General features: G+C 40.5%; 2 protein-coding genes across 4 annotated transcripts; both read right to left on the bottom strand.

Moving 5' to 3' along the window:
- Nucleotides 1-3,254: 3,254 nt before the first annotated feature.
- On the bottom strand, nucleotides 3,255-9,079 carry cradd (CASP2 and RIPK1 domain containing adaptor with death domain). Its single transcript, XM_005937098.3, has 2 exons — nucleotides 8,315-9,079; nucleotides 3,255-4,370 (listed from the first exon to the last, which is right to left on the bottom strand). The coding sequence occupies exons 1-2, from the start codon at nucleotides 8,625-8,627 to the stop codon at nucleotides 4,066-4,068; spliced, it is 618 nt and encodes a 205-aa protein (XP_005937160.1). The 5' UTR covers nucleotides 8,628-9,079; the 3' UTR covers nucleotides 3,255-4,065.
- Nucleotides 9,080-9,619: 540 nt separating this feature from the next.
- On the bottom strand, nucleotides 9,620-19,682 carry socs2 (suppressor of cytokine signaling 2). 3 transcript variants are annotated; one of them, XM_005937099.3, is made up of 4 exons: nucleotides 19,630-19,677; nucleotides 19,382-19,416; nucleotides 15,445-15,655; nucleotides 9,620-14,483 (listed from the first exon to the last, which is right to left on the bottom strand). In XM_005937099.3, the coding sequence occupies exons 3-4, from the start codon at nucleotides 15,569-15,571 to the stop codon at nucleotides 14,002-14,004; spliced, it is 609 nt and encodes a 202-aa protein (XP_005937161.1). In that variant the 5' UTR covers nucleotides 15,572-15,655; nucleotides 19,382-19,416; nucleotides 19,630-19,677; the 3' UTR covers nucleotides 9,620-14,001. The 3 variants fall into 3 exon arrangements, with proteins under 3 accessions (XP_005937161.1, XP_005937162.1, XP_005937163.1); XM_005937100.3 differs by lacking the exon at nucleotides 19,382-19,416 and having other exon boundaries at nucleotides 19,630-19,682; XM_005937101.3 differs by lacking the exons at nucleotides 19,382-19,416; nucleotides 19,630-19,677 and adding an exon at nucleotides 18,264-18,835.
- Between the last annotated feature and the right edge of the window lie 272 nt (nucleotides 19,683-19,954).

Here is a 19,954-nt window from a genome sequence, read left to right as displayed (position 1 = left end):
CAGCTCTTACTTTCAGATCAACTGGACTTTGATCAGCTGTTTGTGTCACTGCTGTTTCCTTCTCCATGCCGCTGAAGCGACTGAAAATAATTTTTATTTTGAAAGGGAGAACTTCTTTTTCCAAAAGTTGCAAACAGTCATTATGATCCTGAAACAGCAACGGGAACTGGAAGCTTTGTCTGCTTCAGGTGAAAGTCTGCCTTCACGACCTGAAGATGCATCATGAGCCTGCTCCACCCCCTGCTGGTGGAAACCACACATTACCAGACTGCTGCTTCATCTGCTGTCACCACATCCGATAAACATCTAGAAAACATCCAACAAACATTCAGCAAACATCCAGAAAACATGACCACAGCCTCAATGACTACAGACTTCACATATGTAGTCCTGCAGTGTTTCGTGCAGATAGTGTCTCAGCACATCAGAGACTGCCTACCTCCTCCATTGACCCCCACCAGTTTGCATCAAGAGCAAATCAGTCCACAGCAGAAGCCATCACCATCACCCTTCACAGAGCGCTGAGCCATCTGGAGACTAGGAAGAGCTAGTGAGGATGCTCTTGGTGGACCACAGCTCAGTGTTCAATACCATAATCCCAGACATCCTCACCTTCAGATCCCCTGTGCCATCTGCTCCTGGATTAAAGACTTCCTACCAAACCGGCCTTAATCAGTCTGACTCAGCCTCCACCTCACCCTCCAACTCAGCACCGCACCCCTACTGTACACCCTGTACACCTATGACTAAACACAACCCACCCAACCAATGTCACCGTCAAGAATGCCAATGACACCACTGTGGTTGGGCTCATCTCTGGAGGAGATGAGACAGCATACAGTATAAATACAGTGAAGCTGAACATCTTTAAAACAAAAGAACTCATAATGGACTTCAGGAGGCACAGACAGGTGCTTTCTCAATATAAATGGAGAAGGGTGGACTCTGTCTCCACCTTTAGGTTTCTGGGCACTCACATCACCTGGACCCACAACACCATTGCCCTGGTAAAGAAGGCCCGGCTGTGGCTGCACTTTCTCTGTTCTGAGGAAGAATAATCAGGACCAGAAGCTGCTGCTGGCCTTCTACTGCTCCTCAGTGGAGAGTGTGCCCTCCTCCTGCCTGGGTGTTCGGTACCCAAAATTTAGACATAAACAGTCATAAAAGTATAAAGACAAGTATAAAAACTGAGCAAGGTAAAAATGGACTAAGACAGATCAGGTGTATGCAATTCTAAATAGATGAGTTTTGATACGTGATTTAAAAGTGGTGAGACAGTGTGTGGTCCGGAGAACAAGTGGAAGTGCATTCCAAAGTCTCGGGGCAGAACAACTAAAGGCTCTGAGTCCAATGTTAGTCAGGCGAGCAGGTGGAAGAGACAGAAGGGAAGCTGAAGAAGAGCGGAGTGTACAAAGGGATAAGTATGTATGGAGAAGATCGGATAGATATGGAGGAGCAAAGTTATGAAGCGCTTTGAAAGTGAGAAGCAGGATCTTGAAATTGACCCAGAGGTGAACTGGAAGCCAATGGAGCTGTTTAAGAACAGGTGTTATATGTTCAGTGGATCTAGTTCTGGAAATAATACGAGCAGCTGTATTTTGAACTAACTACAATTTATGGAGGGATTTGTGAGGTAGACCATAGAGAAGAGAATTACAGTAATCTAAACGAGATGTGACAAGAGCATTGACAAGTATGGCGGTACTGTTTGGAGTGAGTGAGGGAGGAAGACGGTTAATATTACGGAGATGAAAGTAGGAAGACTGAGTGATATTATTTATATATGCTGTGAAGGACAGAGTGCTATCGAGAATGACACCAAGACTCTTAACCTGAGGGGAGGGTGTGACATCAGAGTTATCAATGGATACCGAAAGACTGGTTGGAACTGTAGTCAGTTTTGATCTGGTGCCTATTAAAATGAATTCTGTTTTATTGCCATTAAGTTTAAGAAAGTTGTGAGTAAACCAGACCTTGATTTCACTTAAACAGTCAGAAATGGATGTGGGTGGGTGAGTAGCTGTGGGTTTGGAGGATAGGTAGAGCTGGGTGTCATCTGCGTAGCAGTGAGACTGGATGTTATGCTTCCTAAAAATATTACCTAGGGGTAGGAGATAGATGATAAAAAGTAAAGGACCCAGGACAGAGCCTTGGGGTACACCGGAATTAACTGGAGTAGATACTGATCTGTGAGGGAGTAATTGAACAAACTGTGAGCGGCCAGAGAGATAAGAGGTAAACCAGGCGAATACTGTACCACTGATGCCAACAGATGCTAATCTGGGAAGGAGGATGTGGTGGGAGATAGTATCAAAAGCTGCTATGATGTCAAGGAGAATGAGGATGGAGATAAGTCCTGAGTCAGCTGCAAGCAGAAGATCATTGGTGATTTTTACTAGAGCTGTTTCTGTACTGTGACATGAACGGAAGCCGGACTGAAACTGTTCGTACAAGTTATTTTCAGTGAGATGATGATGAACCTGTGCAGCCACTATCTAGAATAAAGGGCTATTCTATTCTATTCTATTCTATTCTATTCTATTCTATTCTATTCAGACACCTAGAATTCTGACTTTATTTCCTAGATTTCTTATGTATTTTTCTGAAAATCCTACAAATATATGATTTTGTTGTGAGATGTTTAACTATTAACTCTCACACGCATTTGAAACATTTTAACTTTAATTAAAGTTTTCAATCTGAAAATTTCCACTGCTTGGTGAAAATACTGAGCTTAAACCCATGTAAACATTCCTCAGAACCACCAGTTCAAAGGTTAAAGGTTAACCCGGGATCTGGTTTCACTTTTTAAAGTCTTTTAAAAACTGTTAGAGAAAGCAAATTCAGTAACTGAAGAAATGTGAACTTTTCGTGGTTTCAACCACTTTTTTTAGATGGTCACTGTGGAAACAAAGTTCAACTCTTCAGTCCACCTTAAAAACTCAGAAAGCCGTCCCTCTGCAGGCTGTTGAGGAATTAATGAACAGCTTCCTGTGTGTGTCACAATGTTTTATTAGACGCCTTTTAGAGTGTATTACTGTGTTAGTGTGTGTGGCTGAGTCACACTATTTTATTACATGTGTGTATTAAAGAGTGTGTTACTGTGTGTGTGCACGCGCCTGTGTTTGGAGGCACAAAGGGCTCTCTGAAGGTTTTCCTCGGACTAAAATATTTGGTTTTCTTGAAACAAATCTGGGTCGTCTTCCAGGAAGGAGGTGGTGGTGGAGGAAGAAACACAAACACTGCACACACAGTTTTTACAGGAAACATTTGATTTAATTTCTCAGGAAAAAGTTCAGTCCAACTTTATTTGATCAGGATTTAAAGGGATAGTGCATTGCTTCATCACAGTAACTTATTCTGTTCACTTCCAGCTGACAGACCAGCTCAGCATGACTCACATTTCACAGTAATCCTTCTGTCTCTGATCCTGGGCCTCTGTAACAATGAGTGAAGCATGAAGCAGAGCAGGTGAGGATGCTCCTGTATGCTGATGATTCAGCTGCATGAAGAAACGTCATCCTGTCACTTTACACACTTCAGAACAAACTCAGGATTTAAATCTCTTTGCATTTCTGCTCTTTCTGTCAGACTTTCTGCTTCAACATTTGAAATGAAGTCTCTCAGAATCCAGACTTTTTATCTTCAAACATAATCTAATCTCAGACTGAACTTTAATCCCAAACCTTCGACAGGTTATGTTGCTTCAACAGGATTTTACTGTCATGAGTTGATATTTATGCCACAAATTTACTCTTTTTGTTTCATATTGTTGACTTTCTACAAAGCATTCATCTAAAGATGTGTTCTCTGGATATAAAGTTTAATAAAAGGATTCTAGCATCACACATCAGTTTTATGTAAAAAGTTTAAAACCCCACAGACACAAGCAATAAAGGCACATTTTAGTCTTTGGCTGCTTCAGTTTGTTCTAAATTAGATTTTTCTGATTTATATCCTGAAAACACTTCAAAACTTGAACATAAGTGTAAAAATGTATATTTTTCCCTAATATCATATTTCAGATTTCAGTCTTTTTCTTCATTTGAAATGCGTCTCTCTGCATTACGAAGAAACGTTCAGAACGTCCTCCAGGACCGCTGAATGGATGCCAGCGCTCTGCAGACTCTGCAGTAGCCTCTCCACTGTCGCTCGCTTCCCTTCAGCCCGCCTCCACCGCACCAGCCCAGCGAGCGCCGCCGCCTGAGAACTGAGGCTGTGATCGGACCGGCATCGAAACAGCACCTCTGCCGACAGACCCAGATCCAATAGCACCGATTCCCACTCGGCACCGAGCCGCAACGCCAGCTGGGACAACTCTCGATCTGAGGGAACCCGCTGTAGAACCGATTCTTGGAGCCGACAGGCGTCTGCAGACAGACGGAGAACAGGAAGGTCAAAGGAAATAAACTTTCACCTATATAAAAAAAATCATTGTTTACCTTTTTTTATTATGATAATGTCATTATCATCTCTTAGAACTAGAACCTCAGTTCTAATTTCAGATTCTGGATTTAATCCTGACTTTTATTTCTATTTCACAGTTTTTGTCATTTTTATTTCAAAATGTGGATTTTAATTTCTCTTTGATGCTTGGGCTGATCGGGACCCGATGAATGTAAAAACAAAGAATTACCAGATTTTTGATTTTTTTTTTTTTTTACCTAATTTTTGTTTCTGAGAAAAATTAGAGCCACATATGAGGATATTCGTTTAGATTTTTGATAGAACCGAGGTAGTATAATGTCCTCGTAAGTGGATATCAGGCCCTTGTAGAGCAAAATTTTGTATTTTGGTCTAGACAACCCAAAATGTGATGTGGACGCCAGGTCCTAGGAGGTTACAGCAGCAGCAAACAAGCTTGGATTTTAAAGGTCATGTAAATTACAGTTTTTTTTAAATAGATTTTGGTGGGCTCACGCCTGCCGTGCATGGATTCAGTGATGTCAGCATTTGAAGCAGAAAAAGGCAAAAACATTCTACACTTGTTTGTGTTTTGGCCGTTTGAATAAACTTTATTTGTTCTGCTGTCACTGGTTTTTGCTGTAACTTCAGTTCTCAGTATTTTAACGTAGGCAGGCGGTGGTGGGAGGGCTGTGCCGTTTGGTCTTCATTCATTGGACGGCAACATCAACAACAACAGAAAAAATACTATGAGCTGTTGGCGTCATGTTTTCCTGTGAGGTCACAGTAACCACGCTTCACTGTTTGTTCAACCCCCGGAAAGTTCGAATTGCTCAACCAGCTGAGGTTACAAACAAACGGCACCCTGCAGAGCACCAACGGGCTCGGAGTTGCCCAATCCAAACAGCCATTCACTTCTGTTTGTCCTTATGAGGGTGTTAAGTTGAAAACATCACAATCCTGACAATACAAACCAAACATTCAAACATTTGGAGATAACATTTAAAATAAGATGTTTACAAACCAAAGCAATGTTCAGATTTAAAACAATTTAAACTGGAAATGTGTTAGATGAATTTGATATTATGAAATAAACCTGAAGAGGGCAAATATAAATCAGTCGATCAAAGTCTGCTTTTTTTTCTTCTTGAAATGTGAAAATTTAGTCCAGATTTGAAATAAGTCTGAATTTGTGATATTTCAGAATGACAAACTCCAAATTCAATAATTAGTTTAAAGAGAATTTCAGAATTTTAAAATTAAAATAAACATTTACTCTAAGAATAAATTGAAAAGTAATTATTAGAAATTCTATTTAAAAAAAAAAACTTCAGTTAAACCCGAATAAAGTCTTTGTCTAAGCAAATAAAAATAAGTCATATTTTGTGTTATTTAGAAAATAAATTCATTGTATTAGTTCATTTACAGTTTTGAGTTTTTGATACATCTAAATTTTCCCTATAAAACAACAAAACTGAATATATATGTTGATGTGTACAAGAAATAATTATATCGAAAATAAGTCATTATTAAGTCCAAAATCAACGAATTAAGATTACATTGAAAAGTGTTTTTGTTTTTTGTCAGTACATATTCTGAGGTTAAACATGATTTTTTTTTTTTTTTGGTGACAGTTTTGGTTTTCGGGAGAAGTCTAAAAAAAGTTTTAAACTGAATGTCAAAGAAACTTTTTTTCAAAGAAGTGTTATTGTTCATGTTATTGTTAGAAATTTGAACTCAAAGTTGATTAAAAATGCATGCCATGGAAGAGTGCTCTGCAGGTGTGAGAGGGCTTCTCTGCTGCCGCTGATCAGACCAACCCCACACCAGGTAACTAGTGAAGGCCAAACTCTGACCGTCTGAGGGGTAGTGAGACGACTCAGACGCCTACAGATCAAAAATAGAACATCTGCTGGCATCCGTCTGTCTGTCTGATCACTTCATTAATCACTGAAAGAGCTTCATTTTGTCCAAAACACAGTTTACCGTCAGCTGTGACAATGATGGAGTATCAAATCCACAAACGTTGGGTTAGGTGGATAACTGTTGATCACATTATTGTATTAATAAATGACTGCTGTTGGTTTTTACTCAGCATCTGATGGAAGCTGCAGATTATTTGTTTCATTAACTTTAAACTGAAAGCATCCACAGTCCCGTGATGAAGATGTGCTTCAGGTTAGACTGAAGGAAGAGGACAGTCTTCCTCTCGGGCTTTAATCAAAGTCAGGAGACTCGTTAAGACCAATGCTCCGTGTTCAGACTTCCAGCTCACGGGATGACTTCAACCTACAGGAAGTCCTGCACGATTCATTTGGATTCATTTTATAAATAAAAATCCACATTTTCAAATTAAAGTCAAAACAAATTTAAAATTCCAACCTTGTGTGTCTGAAGTTTACAATTTCGGGATTAAAAGTGACAAAGTTGTGAATTTTATGAATCCAAGTTATGAGATTAGTGTGAACTATACAAATCTAAGATTTGGATTTGAGGATTGAGCAAACAGAGAGAAAGTTACATTTAACACTAAAAAGTCTGAGTCTTTACATTTTAGTTCAGATTAGGACAGAGATGACAGGATTAGACGGTCAGGATTCTGCATCAATACTTTGTCAGCACGACGTGGGACTTTCCTGGAAAAAACAATCAAAATCAGGGACTCCAAGAACGGCTGCAGCAGGAAAATTCTGGGAAACTAAACTCAGACAAAAATAAAACAAGGGGATTTTGAGAGGCTGAAAACCCACCACTCAGAGGAGGAGGAAGAGTTTGTTTTCCTGCCCAGGCCTCCCTCGTCCACCTCCTCCTTTTATTACCTCCCTCTTGGTTTCCAGGAACCTGGCAGCAGCTTCCCAGCCAGATGTTTGGGATCACATTCACATGATGCTGATTCTGCATAATCCCAAACCTCCTTGGAGCAGATCAGTCTCCTCCCATTTTTCTAAGTGGGGAATTTGTTCTGCCGAACACTTCTGATTTTGATAAATGTTAAATAGTGTATCATATTTGCTACATACATTTTTTGTGGGGTTTTTAGACTTGTAAATGGTAAATGGCCTGCATTTGTATAACGCTTTACTAGTCCCTAAGGGCTCCAAAGCGCTTTACATATCCAGTCATCCACCCATTCACACACACATTCACACACTGGTGATGGCAAGCTACAGTGTAGCCACAGCCACCCTGGGGCGCACTGACAGAGGCGAGGCTGCCGAACACTGGCGCCACCGGGCCCTCTGACCACCACCAGTAGGCAACGGGTGAAGTGTCTTGCCCAAGGGCACAGCGACCGAGACTATCCAAGCCGGGGCTCGAACAGGCAACCTTCCGATTACAAGGCGAACTCCCAACTCTTGAGCCACAATCGCCCCAGTAAATCATCAGTGTGATTTCCCCCCTAAAAATAAATGGCACTATCCATTTTTAAGCAATTAAAAAAGCCAAATGCAGCAAATGTGATACAAATTAAAAGTCATATAAGAAAACTGAAATGTAATTAATGTTTTAAATAAATTTGTCACATGGTTCAATAAACAGTCGATTTTCAAAAATTAGAATTTTCTGGAAATTATTTCATGGTTCAGTCCTCAAATCAGACAATACTTCCATAAGGTTTGGTTGAACTAAATGTGACCCACTCACAGTGGTCAGAGTCTTTGATGTAGTCCACGTTACAGAGGTCCAAGAGAAGAGGTCTTACATTTGGACCTGGTCACACTGGATGTAGTCTCCTCAGACAAACATCAGTGACCTCTGACCCTCATCTGATCCTAAAACAAAGGACCCAGAGGCTGATCTGTGTCCTGGATCTGGTCTGGCTAAAGTACCTGTGCCTCATGTTTCTGCCAACAAGACTTCCGGGTTTATGTAGAGAGGTATGATTCCTCCGCACCCTGATTGGTTTTACCTTTGGGTCCGGGTTCAGGTGGGGTCTGGAGCTCCTGCAGCAGTCGGTCCCGGACCCAATTGAAATCCTGCAGGGACCGCAGGAAGGATTGGAAGGCCCGGGGCCCGCGGCTCGGCAGGAGGTCCAGGAGCCGGAGGGTCTTCTGTCTCTCCGTGGATCGGGACTCGATGTCCTCCACCTGCGCGTCCGTTAAAATCTCCTCCTGGTACAGAAACGGAACGATGGTTTCGCTTACCAGAAGCTGGCCGGACAGCTCCAGCCGGTGTTTTCGGAGGACGGCTCTGTGCACCGGGTCCATTTCACCGAAGCTCATAAAAATAAGCAGTTCCACATCATTAAACTAGTCCTTTGTGTCAGCTGTACAACTACCTTTCAACTGCTCTGTTTTTGTGCTCGGGTGGAAACAAGCAGGCGGAACCAAAGTCTTTGCTAATCACGTTGCGTTCACATTTTTTTATGGTAATACAATCTAAAATTTGCTTAGATTGGTGGTTAATATGGGGTCTATTTGCGTGGAAGGATTGGTTAGTCATTGATCTTAAATTCGGCGTGCGTTTATACCCCGGATAAAATTAACTTTGAGGGAAAACAGATTTTATGCAGATTGGTTCTGATAAGATGATTTCTGGTGACGTAAATGTACGCCGAAGTTCGGTAAGAAGCCTCGCAGAGCGTTCCACTTTACTGATAAATATTCTTCATTAATAAATCCACGAGGAAACCTCAAAAACAAAGTATTGAATTAGGTTCAGCGTACCATAGCATCGAGCAACGTTACCTAACACACAGCATTAGCTAAAAACCAAGGGTAATTTTATAGATACAAGATATTTTTTATTAATAAAAAAAGAAAATAACGTTCATAAAATATCTGCCGAATTCATTAAAAAGCCACAATCTGACCAAAGAAGTTAATATATTTGTTATATATCAGATACTTACATTTAGGAATTCAAAATAAAATTCCCCAAACTGAAAGATTTTCCATGGAGTTCACAAAACCTCGTGTCACATTGTCCTTTATTACAAGCTTTTATTTTCAAAGACCAATTTACAGTTAACTGAATCTGTTTTTGACATTGTTATTGATAATATGTGATTCATATGTTTATTTGTGCTTTCATTTCCGTTTTTCTGACTGAAGGACAAGCTTCGTACAGGCAACCAACATGAAAAAACATGTTATTCTTCTTTAAAATTAAAAGTGATGGGGATTTAAACTGGAATTAACTGAAATTAAAAACCTTTTTCGCACACGTCAAAGTTTTGTGTCTATTCTTCACGTGTTTAATGTCATCGCTGAGATTTTTTTTTTTTTTACTGATTTAATTTCCAGTCAGACATGAGGTTCTACTGATAGATCTGCAAATATGTATGTAATATGTTTTTAACTTAATCCTGTTTCTGGATTTAATGTCCTTCCAAAACATAAACATGATGTTTAAAAAAATGAACCATCTATGATTGTATTATGTTTTTATTAAAAAAAAAAATCTGATTATTAATGAAGATATTCAGCTTTTTCCTTTCAATAAATGATAAAAAAAAACCCAACCATTTATTACACACATACCTGGGCTTCCATAGTTTTGTCCTGTGGGTGTGAATCAATAACAGCATGAAGTATAAGCAGCAGTGAGACATTATTGATGAGGCACCATATAAAATTTATTGATCTCCTGGTAGGAGCTGATCAGTTCATCATTTACATGCTTCAGAAACATACCAGAAATACAGACACGATTAATTATATACTTCATCAGATCACAGGGGCTGCAATATGTACAAGAACGCGCACACGCCCTGCCTGCTTGGTGCATCCATGCTTAATTCAGCTGCTCTTTGTCATCTTCATCATGGAACTGGTCAGATATCAAGGCTGAAGCACAAACAAACACCCTGATTGGCCCTCCTTATACACACATCACAGGACACACCCTGTTTACCTGAGCAGCTACATGACCAAACAGCTCTGCCCCTTCTTCTTGGCTGATGCTGAGCGTGATTGGATGTTTGAAAATGATTTTAAAGAAAGTTGACAGAGCGTGAGCATGCAGCGTCGACGCCCTGTACCCGATCAGGGACAACGTGACAAAAACATAACATGGTCACTTGTGTAACCTTCATTTCTACGGTAACAAACAGGTTGAATCCATGACTAAATGTTTTTTTTTCATTAAATTAAGTGCTTGCATGTCTGTTGGATTAATGAGGCAACCACAAGATTCCACAGGCCCCCCCAAAAAACATGCAATTTTTGAATGAAGTTTGGTTAAATGTGCTCCAGAGACTCAGCATTAACCATCAACACTGGTGGGTGAATATGAATCCTAAAAACAAAAGCTTTTTAATGAGGCTTGGTCAGGGTTTGTTAAACATGTTTGTGAAATGTGGTGGTTCAGCGGGTTTTGTTTTGTTTGGAGACATATTTGAGACTAAGACCATTTAATCCAAATCACACACTTGCACCACATTTCTGGGGATTTTTCTTTTACATTGGGGGTAAAACAAGAACTTTTTGTAAGCAGGAAAAACCCTGATGATTATGATGACGACAACAACAAAGATGGTGCTGAATTTATCGGGACTAATTACTAACACCAGCAGGATGTATTTAGATTTTTGAATTGAGTTTGGCTGAATTGTAGTTAAAGGTTCCTTCCTGAGTAAGGGCTCGAAGCTAGAGATACGGTGTCAGTGAGACTTCCTGGTAAAATAAAATAAAGATATAAACATATTTTTTAACCAGGTCTCAGTGTCTGTGCTGAATTTAGGAGACCATGATACTGGTAATAAAAACGTAGGATATTTAAATTGAGTTTGGTTGGAAGGTCTTCACACAGCCTGAAGCTGGTTCATTGCTGCAGACTGAGGTTATTTGATGAATTGAGCTTTGAAAGTGTGCCTTTCCATCTCCTTGCTACAGAAAAAACAGGTCCTGCACCTTTACAGCTCTGAGCCAATCACAGTTTAAGAAAACTGAGTATTTACTACATGCAGGTACAAAGTCTGAGGAGCTTGTTTTGATTCTGAACGAGGACACCTCGACTCTCCGCCTCACCAGCGTTCACTGTCACAGGCTGTCTGTCGGCCAATCAGAAGGCTCTGTTTACTTGTGTTTACAGGTGGGACTGACAAGCTCTGACTGGTGGAGAAAAATGGAAAATTATTCTATTTCCTGATTTTTGTTTTCCTTCTGTTAATTATTTCCACAGAAATCCTCGCAGAAACTTTCCAACATGAAGAGGCCGAATAATCAATCAAAAGATCAATTAGAAAATCAATCTGGAACCGCTAATTGGTCTAAAATATTTTTTTCTTTTTTTCCACTGATCAAATAATTAATAACTTAATGGGAACAATAATTACTAACTGATCAATAATAAACATTTAAAAATGTGAAAAAAGGTTAATCAATAATCGATTAATATTCATGTTTCAACACTTAAATTACTGTGACCAGGTTGAAAGAGGTTACATATGGAGGACCAACATGGCCAAAACTCTGCACGAAATTATTAAAAACACAAAATAATGACGTTATAAGATAGGACATATTTCAGTATTTGTCTCATTTTGTATTAACACCTCTATTAGTTTTATTTACAATTTTTTCAATTTTTGAATTTTTTTATAAATATTTTAAATGAAAATATTTATATTTTAGTTTTGTTTCTGTTCTTTTTTGCTTTTGTATTTCCCTCCATATTTTCAAAGCTTATTTACTTTAAGTAAAGTCATACAAAGAAAAAAAAAAAAAGCAAAGAAAACATAAAGAAATAAAAACAAATTAAAAGTTTAAAGTTATTTATTTTGTTTAGTTAAGTCATTTCAGTCCTCGTCTTTTAAAAGCATACTTTCTGATTGGCCAGCTTCTGGACACCCACTGTTTACTTTAGATTTGAAATAAAGAGAAAAGCTAGTAACCCATGAACCCACAATTTGCTGTTTACGTTCTTCTGACACCAAACTCCATTCAAAAAAAAAAAAAAAAGTCATTTTAAGTAGGCCTGCTACAATTCGTTGTTATAATTGATCATGTTGACTAAGATGCATCCTATAGAAAAACCACATGAATGCACTTTTGTAATAGCAATACACTACAGGAAGCTCAGGGGGTAGCATCGCCTCTATCACCTGGCAAGACTGCACTCACTACTAACGAAGAAGAACATTGTGTGAACGGCAAAAGTGGATGACAGAAGTAAACTGAAAGGGAGATTAAATTTAAAAAAAAAGTGAAAGTATTTTACAAAAATTAAACAGTTAAACCAGACCGTGCTAAACTGAGCTTTCCTTCCACGACTGCAGTGCATGAGCATTTCAAACGCTGCCACCCTAGAGCTGTTACATCAGCTCTGATGAGTCCGTTATTGAGAGCTAAGTCAGTGCGTCACATTGATACCTTGTTCATGTTCGTACAGTAATGTTTATTTTAGCTTACCTGTTAGAAACCTCAGGATGCTTGCTAAGCATTTCAGTTTTGTTAGCCAATGACTGAAATCCAATAGCAAACCAGTACATTTCTGAAAAGAGGCTGATGCACCTCTCAAATTGCTGAAATCATGAGAGAGAGCATCTTCAGCATGTTTATCAGCAGCTGGGATCTCAAAGACAAGAGTGAGCTTTCCTCCAGAGCATGTCTACTGCAGTTGTGAATTCATGAACTGAATCATCTGTAAACTTCGGAAACTTGTTATTTTGAACCTGAACAAAAATATAATTTTTTTTTTTTTAATTCAAAGCTTTATTTGAGCTTATGGACACTTTTCTGTTTAAAGTAGCACTTTAATTTAAGTTTCTTGATATTTTATTGACTTCACTTTTATTCTGACCGTGCTATTGAGTAATGCTAGAGATACATTGGATTATTTTCAAATTCACACGTTTCCTGGGTAATTATTTGAATTTGCTGTGGAATGAGACAACAGGGTGACAGTCACAGGTGGGCAGACCAGAGAAGGTGAGGTCCTGGAGCCTAGAACAGGAGGTTTGCCCACAGGGACAAGAGTTACTGAAATAATCGTTGACTAATTGAAGAAAAATTGACAGATTAGTCAACTACCAATCTTTAGTTGCAGCTGTAATTTAAAGGGAATGTTTTCCAAACCTGTGCAAATCTGTGATTCATCAGCAGAGCAAACCTGAAATTTAAAATAATTTTATTGTTTTCATGAAGGTAAATAAAATATTCTTGTTTTTATTTATAAAATTAACTTGGGGGCAGCCCGATAGCACCACTTTCCCCCTCTGCATCACTCAAAGTGTCAACAAGCAAAATTAATAACAAAGCTTTTTAAATAATGGTATTTGTAATATGACGTTTCATAGAACCATGTAACATCAGTGACCACATCAGTAACCACTGTAAACATTAATACCTTAAGATACTTCAAATTTATCTGGTCCATTTTAAAAATCAGCATACGGATTCAGGGGAAAATGGACGTTCTGAAAAGTGATGATCTGGTAAAGGTGAGGGGACGACGAGGTGTCAAGTCACCACAGAGCAGAGAGGTAGCTGTGGTCAGGAGGGGTCATGTGACATGGCGTTTCCATCAGACCTTTCCCCTCTGACTCCGGTGTGATTGGCTGCAGACTCAGAGCACATCGACACTGCAGCTTATTGCGTGACCCTGTAGAGCAGCACACGATGGGATCAGTCAGTGGTAAGATGACATCAGTCCTTACACATTGTAGGCGTATTCCGTCAGGTAGTCCTTTAGTCTGTTGGGCAGCGGCAAATCCTGAACCTGCCGTGTCCTTTGGTTGATGGTGATGCGACAGAGGTGCTGCAGGGATGGCGTGGAGGTGTACACGGGTTTGGTGAGTAGCAGCTGCACTGTGCCATTAGGCGGCACCGGAGAGACCCGAGAATTTGATGCCGACGCCGCCTTGTCGCTGCTCCTGGACAGCTGGACGTAGTACTCGACCAGGTGGACCACACTCTTGAACTGCTTCAGCTTGGGCTTCACCAGGACCACCGAGTCCAGCTTGAACTTGCCGTGTTTGAACTCGATCCGCAGGTTGGTGGGACCTGCTGACGTCATGGCGGAGATGGTGAAGAGGTAATCTCTCTGAGAGCTGTCCCGCAGCAGGAAGGTGCCTTCGGAGGTGTCCTGCAGGATCTCTTTGGCTTCATTAGCCGTCAGACTGCCCCAGTACCAACCTGACAGTAAGCAAAAGATGAACTTCAGAATAACCCTTTATCCCAGCTCATCCTCTCTCTGAAACCACCCGTTTTAACCTGTCTCATTAAAAGCTCAGTTTGTTCTGATTAGCCAACTTTTGGAAGCCTGCTCAGGGGTAGCACCCAGTGACCGAGCTGTCTGTATGTGTCAGTGTTTGGAGATCACCAACCCCCCCCCACTGTCGTGCTGAGACCATATCTTAATCTGAAACCACGCCCCCAGTCTCCCTTGCTGTTCCAACAATAAATAATTACTCAAAGTCTTGGTTGGAAACAGGACTTCAGAAACCAACATGTGACGTCACTGTTGCTCACCGCACCTTTATACTAGCTATTAATGGGAACTTAACAGGTTAAAACCACAAAATGACCAAACTAACCAACCAATCAGGATGGCTGCAAAAGAGCAGCTCCCGTTTGTTTCACAGTAAAATGTTTTTGTGAATCTGTCTGGTGGAGCCTGGTGGAGAGTAATGGCGCCACCTAGACCCACACTGATTCTTTCAGGTGTGTGAAACAACATACAGTGCACACCTTTCACTGTTCCCCTGTCTGTCACTGAATGCAGCAGCTGTGGTGCGAAACGGCCCAAACCAGCCAAGGAGACCTTTAGAGACGGCAGTGCCGCTCATGTTATGAGCTGAGAATGAAATCAATCAGCTGATTTGTGGCGGCTGGGTACCTGAAGACTCGCTGCAACGTCTCTGGAGCTGTTAACCATCATGCTTTAAAGAAAAATCTGCTGTGTTTGTGATTTTTCAGCCTCCTGAACAGGACTATTTGATGCACTAAGGTGAGCCTTTTTAGTTTTGGATGTGCCCCCCACTAAATCTGCCAAAATAAAAAAAAAGAACAAGAGGATGGAAACTCCACCTGCTGGGCTTTGGTTTCCAGCTGTTCTCCTCTGGATGGAGACTGTGGAGGCGTAAATCTTTCCTACCCGTGTTTCTGAGCTCCTTCATGGCAGCGGCAATGCGGCTCTCGTCAGATTCCACAGCGCCGGTATTGTTGTCGGCTCGTCTGTCACTCTCGATGGTTTCCGTGGACTCTGAGGACTGGCAAGTCATTGGATAAATCCGACCTTCAGGCCCACAGCTGAGACATGGACAAAGTCTACAGGGCGCAACTGCTCACACCACAGTGTCAAAGTCCTGGAAGTTCAGGAGAAAAACCAGTGAAGAAGAAAAATCTGACAGGAGGCTTGCACACCAGGCTCCACTCAAAAAAAGTTGATCCGAAAATACTTTAGAGCCTGAATGAAGTCTGAAAACATTTAACCAGAAACTCAACAAGAGAAAGTTGTATTTCTCAACATTTCAGCGTTTTTTACGTTCAAGTGAGCCGGTAAATAAAGCTTTATCTTTAAGACAATATTACTCATAAAGACAGATCAGACAGATTTATGTTTCACTAAATAATCAGCTGACTGTAAAACACGAGATTGACTCATCACCTCTAAGTAAATAAATAAATTCAGCACTAAAACAAACAGGTATACAGTCTCTCTCATACCAAACCCCAGTCAAAAAAAGTGCAGATTTAAGACCAAACTGATTGAAATAGTTTAAAACTGTTGGGTGTCAGATTTGTAGATTTTTGGGGGAGGAGGCTGAATGTTTTTGAACAAACCTGACATCTGAACTCTGCAGAGGCATTTTTGTCCAAACTGAGAGAAATTCGTAAAAACAAACAAAAAAGGCCAAAATCACATTCTTTTCCTGGATCTTCGTTATTATTTAAAAAAATTTAAGTTCATATGAGACAGAAAGGAATTTCAACTTTAAACCTTAACCATAATCAAACACATCAGCTAAAAACAAAAAGCGAAGTAACTTTAAGGTCAAAAATGCCAAAAGACTGATGATGTGAAACAAAAAAAAAAAAAATGTACATAGTGTCTATCAAAGAGTATTGTTTATTTCTTCACTACAGGAAGATTTTCAATGGCTTTAACTGAGCAGTATTTTTTCCCTCTTACCAAATTCCAGTCAAAAAAAGTCCACATTTATGACCACTGGTTAAAACTGCTTTGTGTGGCATTTGTGTGGCCTTTAAAAACAAAACAAAAAACAACAACAACAATATTCACCATAACTATCATTAAAGTGTTTTAAAGACTGGGGAGAAATAAAGCAATAATAGAAAGTTAAAACATTTTAGACTGGCACTCTGCCGAAGTCCCTTTAATGCTTTTATATTTGAGTAAATAGTGGAAATCATTCAGATGAGAAATGTGTTGAAGGGCTCGGTGTGTTACTCCTGTCCTCTGTTAGGTTAACTCTGTTATCTCACATTCCTGAGTGCTTATGCAACTTATCTCTGCAAAGACAAACCTCCAAACATCTTTCAGAGACCAGCTTCTTTATTCTGTGCAGCAGATATAGTGGCAGTTTTAAATTAACTCAGGTGGAAGGTGAAATCTTATTAACTAAACTAATAGAGTAAAGAGACACCTTAAGTTCCTCGTCTGTCCATCATGAAACAAATGCTGTTTGACTGCTTTGTGTTTAAACAAAGAAAGTATGTGAATGTTTCAGCACATAACAGCAGACTGAAGTTAGATTAATTCATTTTTCCACCTTAGAAAGCAGTCAGGTGAGGTGGTTCTTGTTCAAAGTGGACTTTGGGGGACAGGCCACATGTTTACATTCCAGGCAGCCTTAAAGCAGCTGAATTTCTCACAGAATTTGGTGAGAGATCTCCATTTCCCCCCCGTGGAATAACCTGCTTAGTATTCAGGCCAGCAGGGCAAACACAAGAAACGGAATAAATACAGGCTGCTTGTTCCTGTGTGCACAAATCAGTACTGCACTCTGATGTCTTGTTGTCTACAACAGTGGCTTCCGTGAAGAATGAGAATTACAAGAATTTTAACTGAATTTGGAAAAACTGGGCTATTTGGAAAAAGCAAACTAAGCGTACAGTTTAAAACCTGCTGTGAGGTTTTATGTCTGACTGCAGAGGACAAAGGACGCAAAAATCACTGTTTTTAAAAGCGACTTTGCACTCTGACCTCGGAAACAAATTAAATGAGGCGATTTTACAATAGAATTTGTTAAAAAAAAAAATTCTGCACGTATAGCTGCTAATAATAATAATAAAAAAATATTGGTGTAACCGAGGAACAGGCTGTCAGGAAAGAACAAATATTCTGTTTTGTTTTTTTTACACCGAGGTCATGAAGAAATATTACAGTGACTTCGAGTTTAAATTCTATTTGGCGAAACAGCAGTGAGTAATGCAAAATTAATTAATTTTATTACAATAACTTTGTGGACGGAATAGAAAGGAGAGCTGTGTAAAGCAGGATACATAATCCGCTTGTTTTTATTCAAATCTACACAGCTTTGGGCACGGAGATGAATTTGGAAGAATTTTGAGTAGAATTTGGTATAACATGAACAGTTCTACAACGATGATTAAAAAAAGAGCCCTTCCTAAAGCAAAACCTGGACGGGGAGTTATTGTGTGCCGAACTGAAGAATGGGCTGTAAAAATAGCGGGAAAATTAGATTATTACGTTTTAATCAGATGCGAACACCGAGAAGCTTATTCTAAATGTGAACGCAATTCGACAGGCAGTAGAAGGGCTCCCATTATTCTGGGTAAAATAATCGAACTTGGGAGCACAGGTCAGTGCAGAAGGCTCTGTGCAGTCTGGAGCGTATTATCGGCGTGTTACTTGTCTATTTGGGTGCGTGTTTACCCACCTGGTTTGAGTTTTGGTGATATGTTGGTGATAAAAACAAGCACACGCACCTGACTGCTTTACGTCCTGCTAGCTGCTGTCTAGCTAAAAGTCACGGCGGGCTCAGCAGCGCTGCCGCCGATGTGTCCTCGGGGGGGCCCGACATGTCCCCAGTAACACTTCTAGTCCAAATCCCGAGAAACGCTCCGCTGCTGGAGGTTTTCCTTCTTTCTTGTCTTTCCCGATTTACAAATGGCGGGTTACAGTGCAGATAAACGGAGGTCCCTGCCGTCTCTCTGACACCCAGTTCCACCCGGGGAGCAACCGCGCACCGGCAGCTACCGGAGAGACCGAAAAGCACCGAGCGGGTCCTAATCGAGCGTCCGAACGTCCGTCAGAGAGCTGGGCACAACCGAGTCCAGCAGCTGCCTAAGAACCAATGTCACCATAAACACAAAGGCAGCATTTCCAGGAACTTTCCAGGAACACGGTCACGTGGTGCCACGATTTAAGGTGGACTGACGTATGCGGCTGTTGGTCCTCCTGTCTCTGTAAGGACCCACCTGGAGCCACTCACAGGCTCTCTCTCATTAAACTCAAACCAGGTGTTAATGCCCACACAGAAAACAAAGTGAAGATCACCCATGTTGCAGTGATGCATCACTTAGTCTCAACTAGCGCCTCCTATATGTCACTGTATATAACACTGTTTAATAAATGATAGTTACCAATAGTGATGCGCGGATCGATCCTGAAATATCGATTCCTCCGATACCAATCATTTATGTTCTAGAACCGATTCTCACATTAAAACATCGCTATTTTAGTAATTTAGAGTAAATTTGTAGTTCATCACTAACAGGAACACAGCGGGAAGAAACTAACATTCGGATTGTCTACATTCAGAGGAACTACTTCCTCTTCCGCCTTTCATAGTCATGTGCGAAATACAGCTGTATAAATGTCTCGCAGGCCCCTTGGTGTGCGCACTCGCAACAATGGCTGAGCCTAATTGTGCAGAATTATTTTACCTCCACAAACAGCTGAGATGTGGTTTGCCATACATGTGGCAAAAAAAGTGCTCCAAGAGTGAGGTGTTGTGGCCATACTAGGGAGACATTCAAAGGGCTGCTGGGGGGGAATACATTTTACAGGGTTTATTTATCGGATAAAATACGTTAAATCTCACCGTTATTATTGGCCAGCCCGGAAACAGCGGGGTGTCTGTTTTGGAGGAAGGAAGTTTCAGGGTTTAAGTAGTCATCATCATGGACTCATCCGATTAGAATGAGAATAAGCAGTCATCAATCATTTGCAGGTTTTGTCTTTTTAATTAGATAACGGGTAAAGGAAAGACACATGGACTGCTATCACTAAAAGGGACAAAGTATGATTTAAGTAACTCAAAATAATACATGGACTCAAAGAGAAACTCACCTCAGCTGCCGCCCGTGTGGGAGTGAAGAAAGAGTGAGGGGTAGGTGAGTGCAGTTCTTATATAACGAGTGACAGGTGAGTGCAATTAAGGCCAAGCACCACCCCCAATCAAAGGTGAGGACAAGAAACAAAGTGCATCTGCCAGTAGGTGGCGGTAATGCACCTTTCAATTGTTTGCCAACCGCCAATACAACTGTAAGAAATAAGAAGAAGAAAGTGCATCTGATGAAGTGAATGTGCTGAAAGGTAGTGATGGGCAGATGAAGCCCCATGAAGCACTGAAGCTTTTCATCCAATTGGTTCACCCCAACGCGAAGCTTCATGA

The sequence above is a fragment of the Haplochromis burtoni genome, unplaced genomic scaffold, assembly GCF_018398535.1.
Source record: "Haplochromis burtoni strain Fernald_Lab_line unplaced genomic scaffold, NCSU_Asbu1 Contig_224, whole genome shotgun sequence".
Lineage (NCBI taxonomy): Eukaryota > Metazoa > Chordata > Actinopteri > Cichliformes > Cichlidae > Haplochromis > Haplochromis burtoni.
The sequence above is the reverse complement of the archived record's forward strand: the minus strand, read 5'-3'. Positions and strand labels throughout refer to the sequence as shown.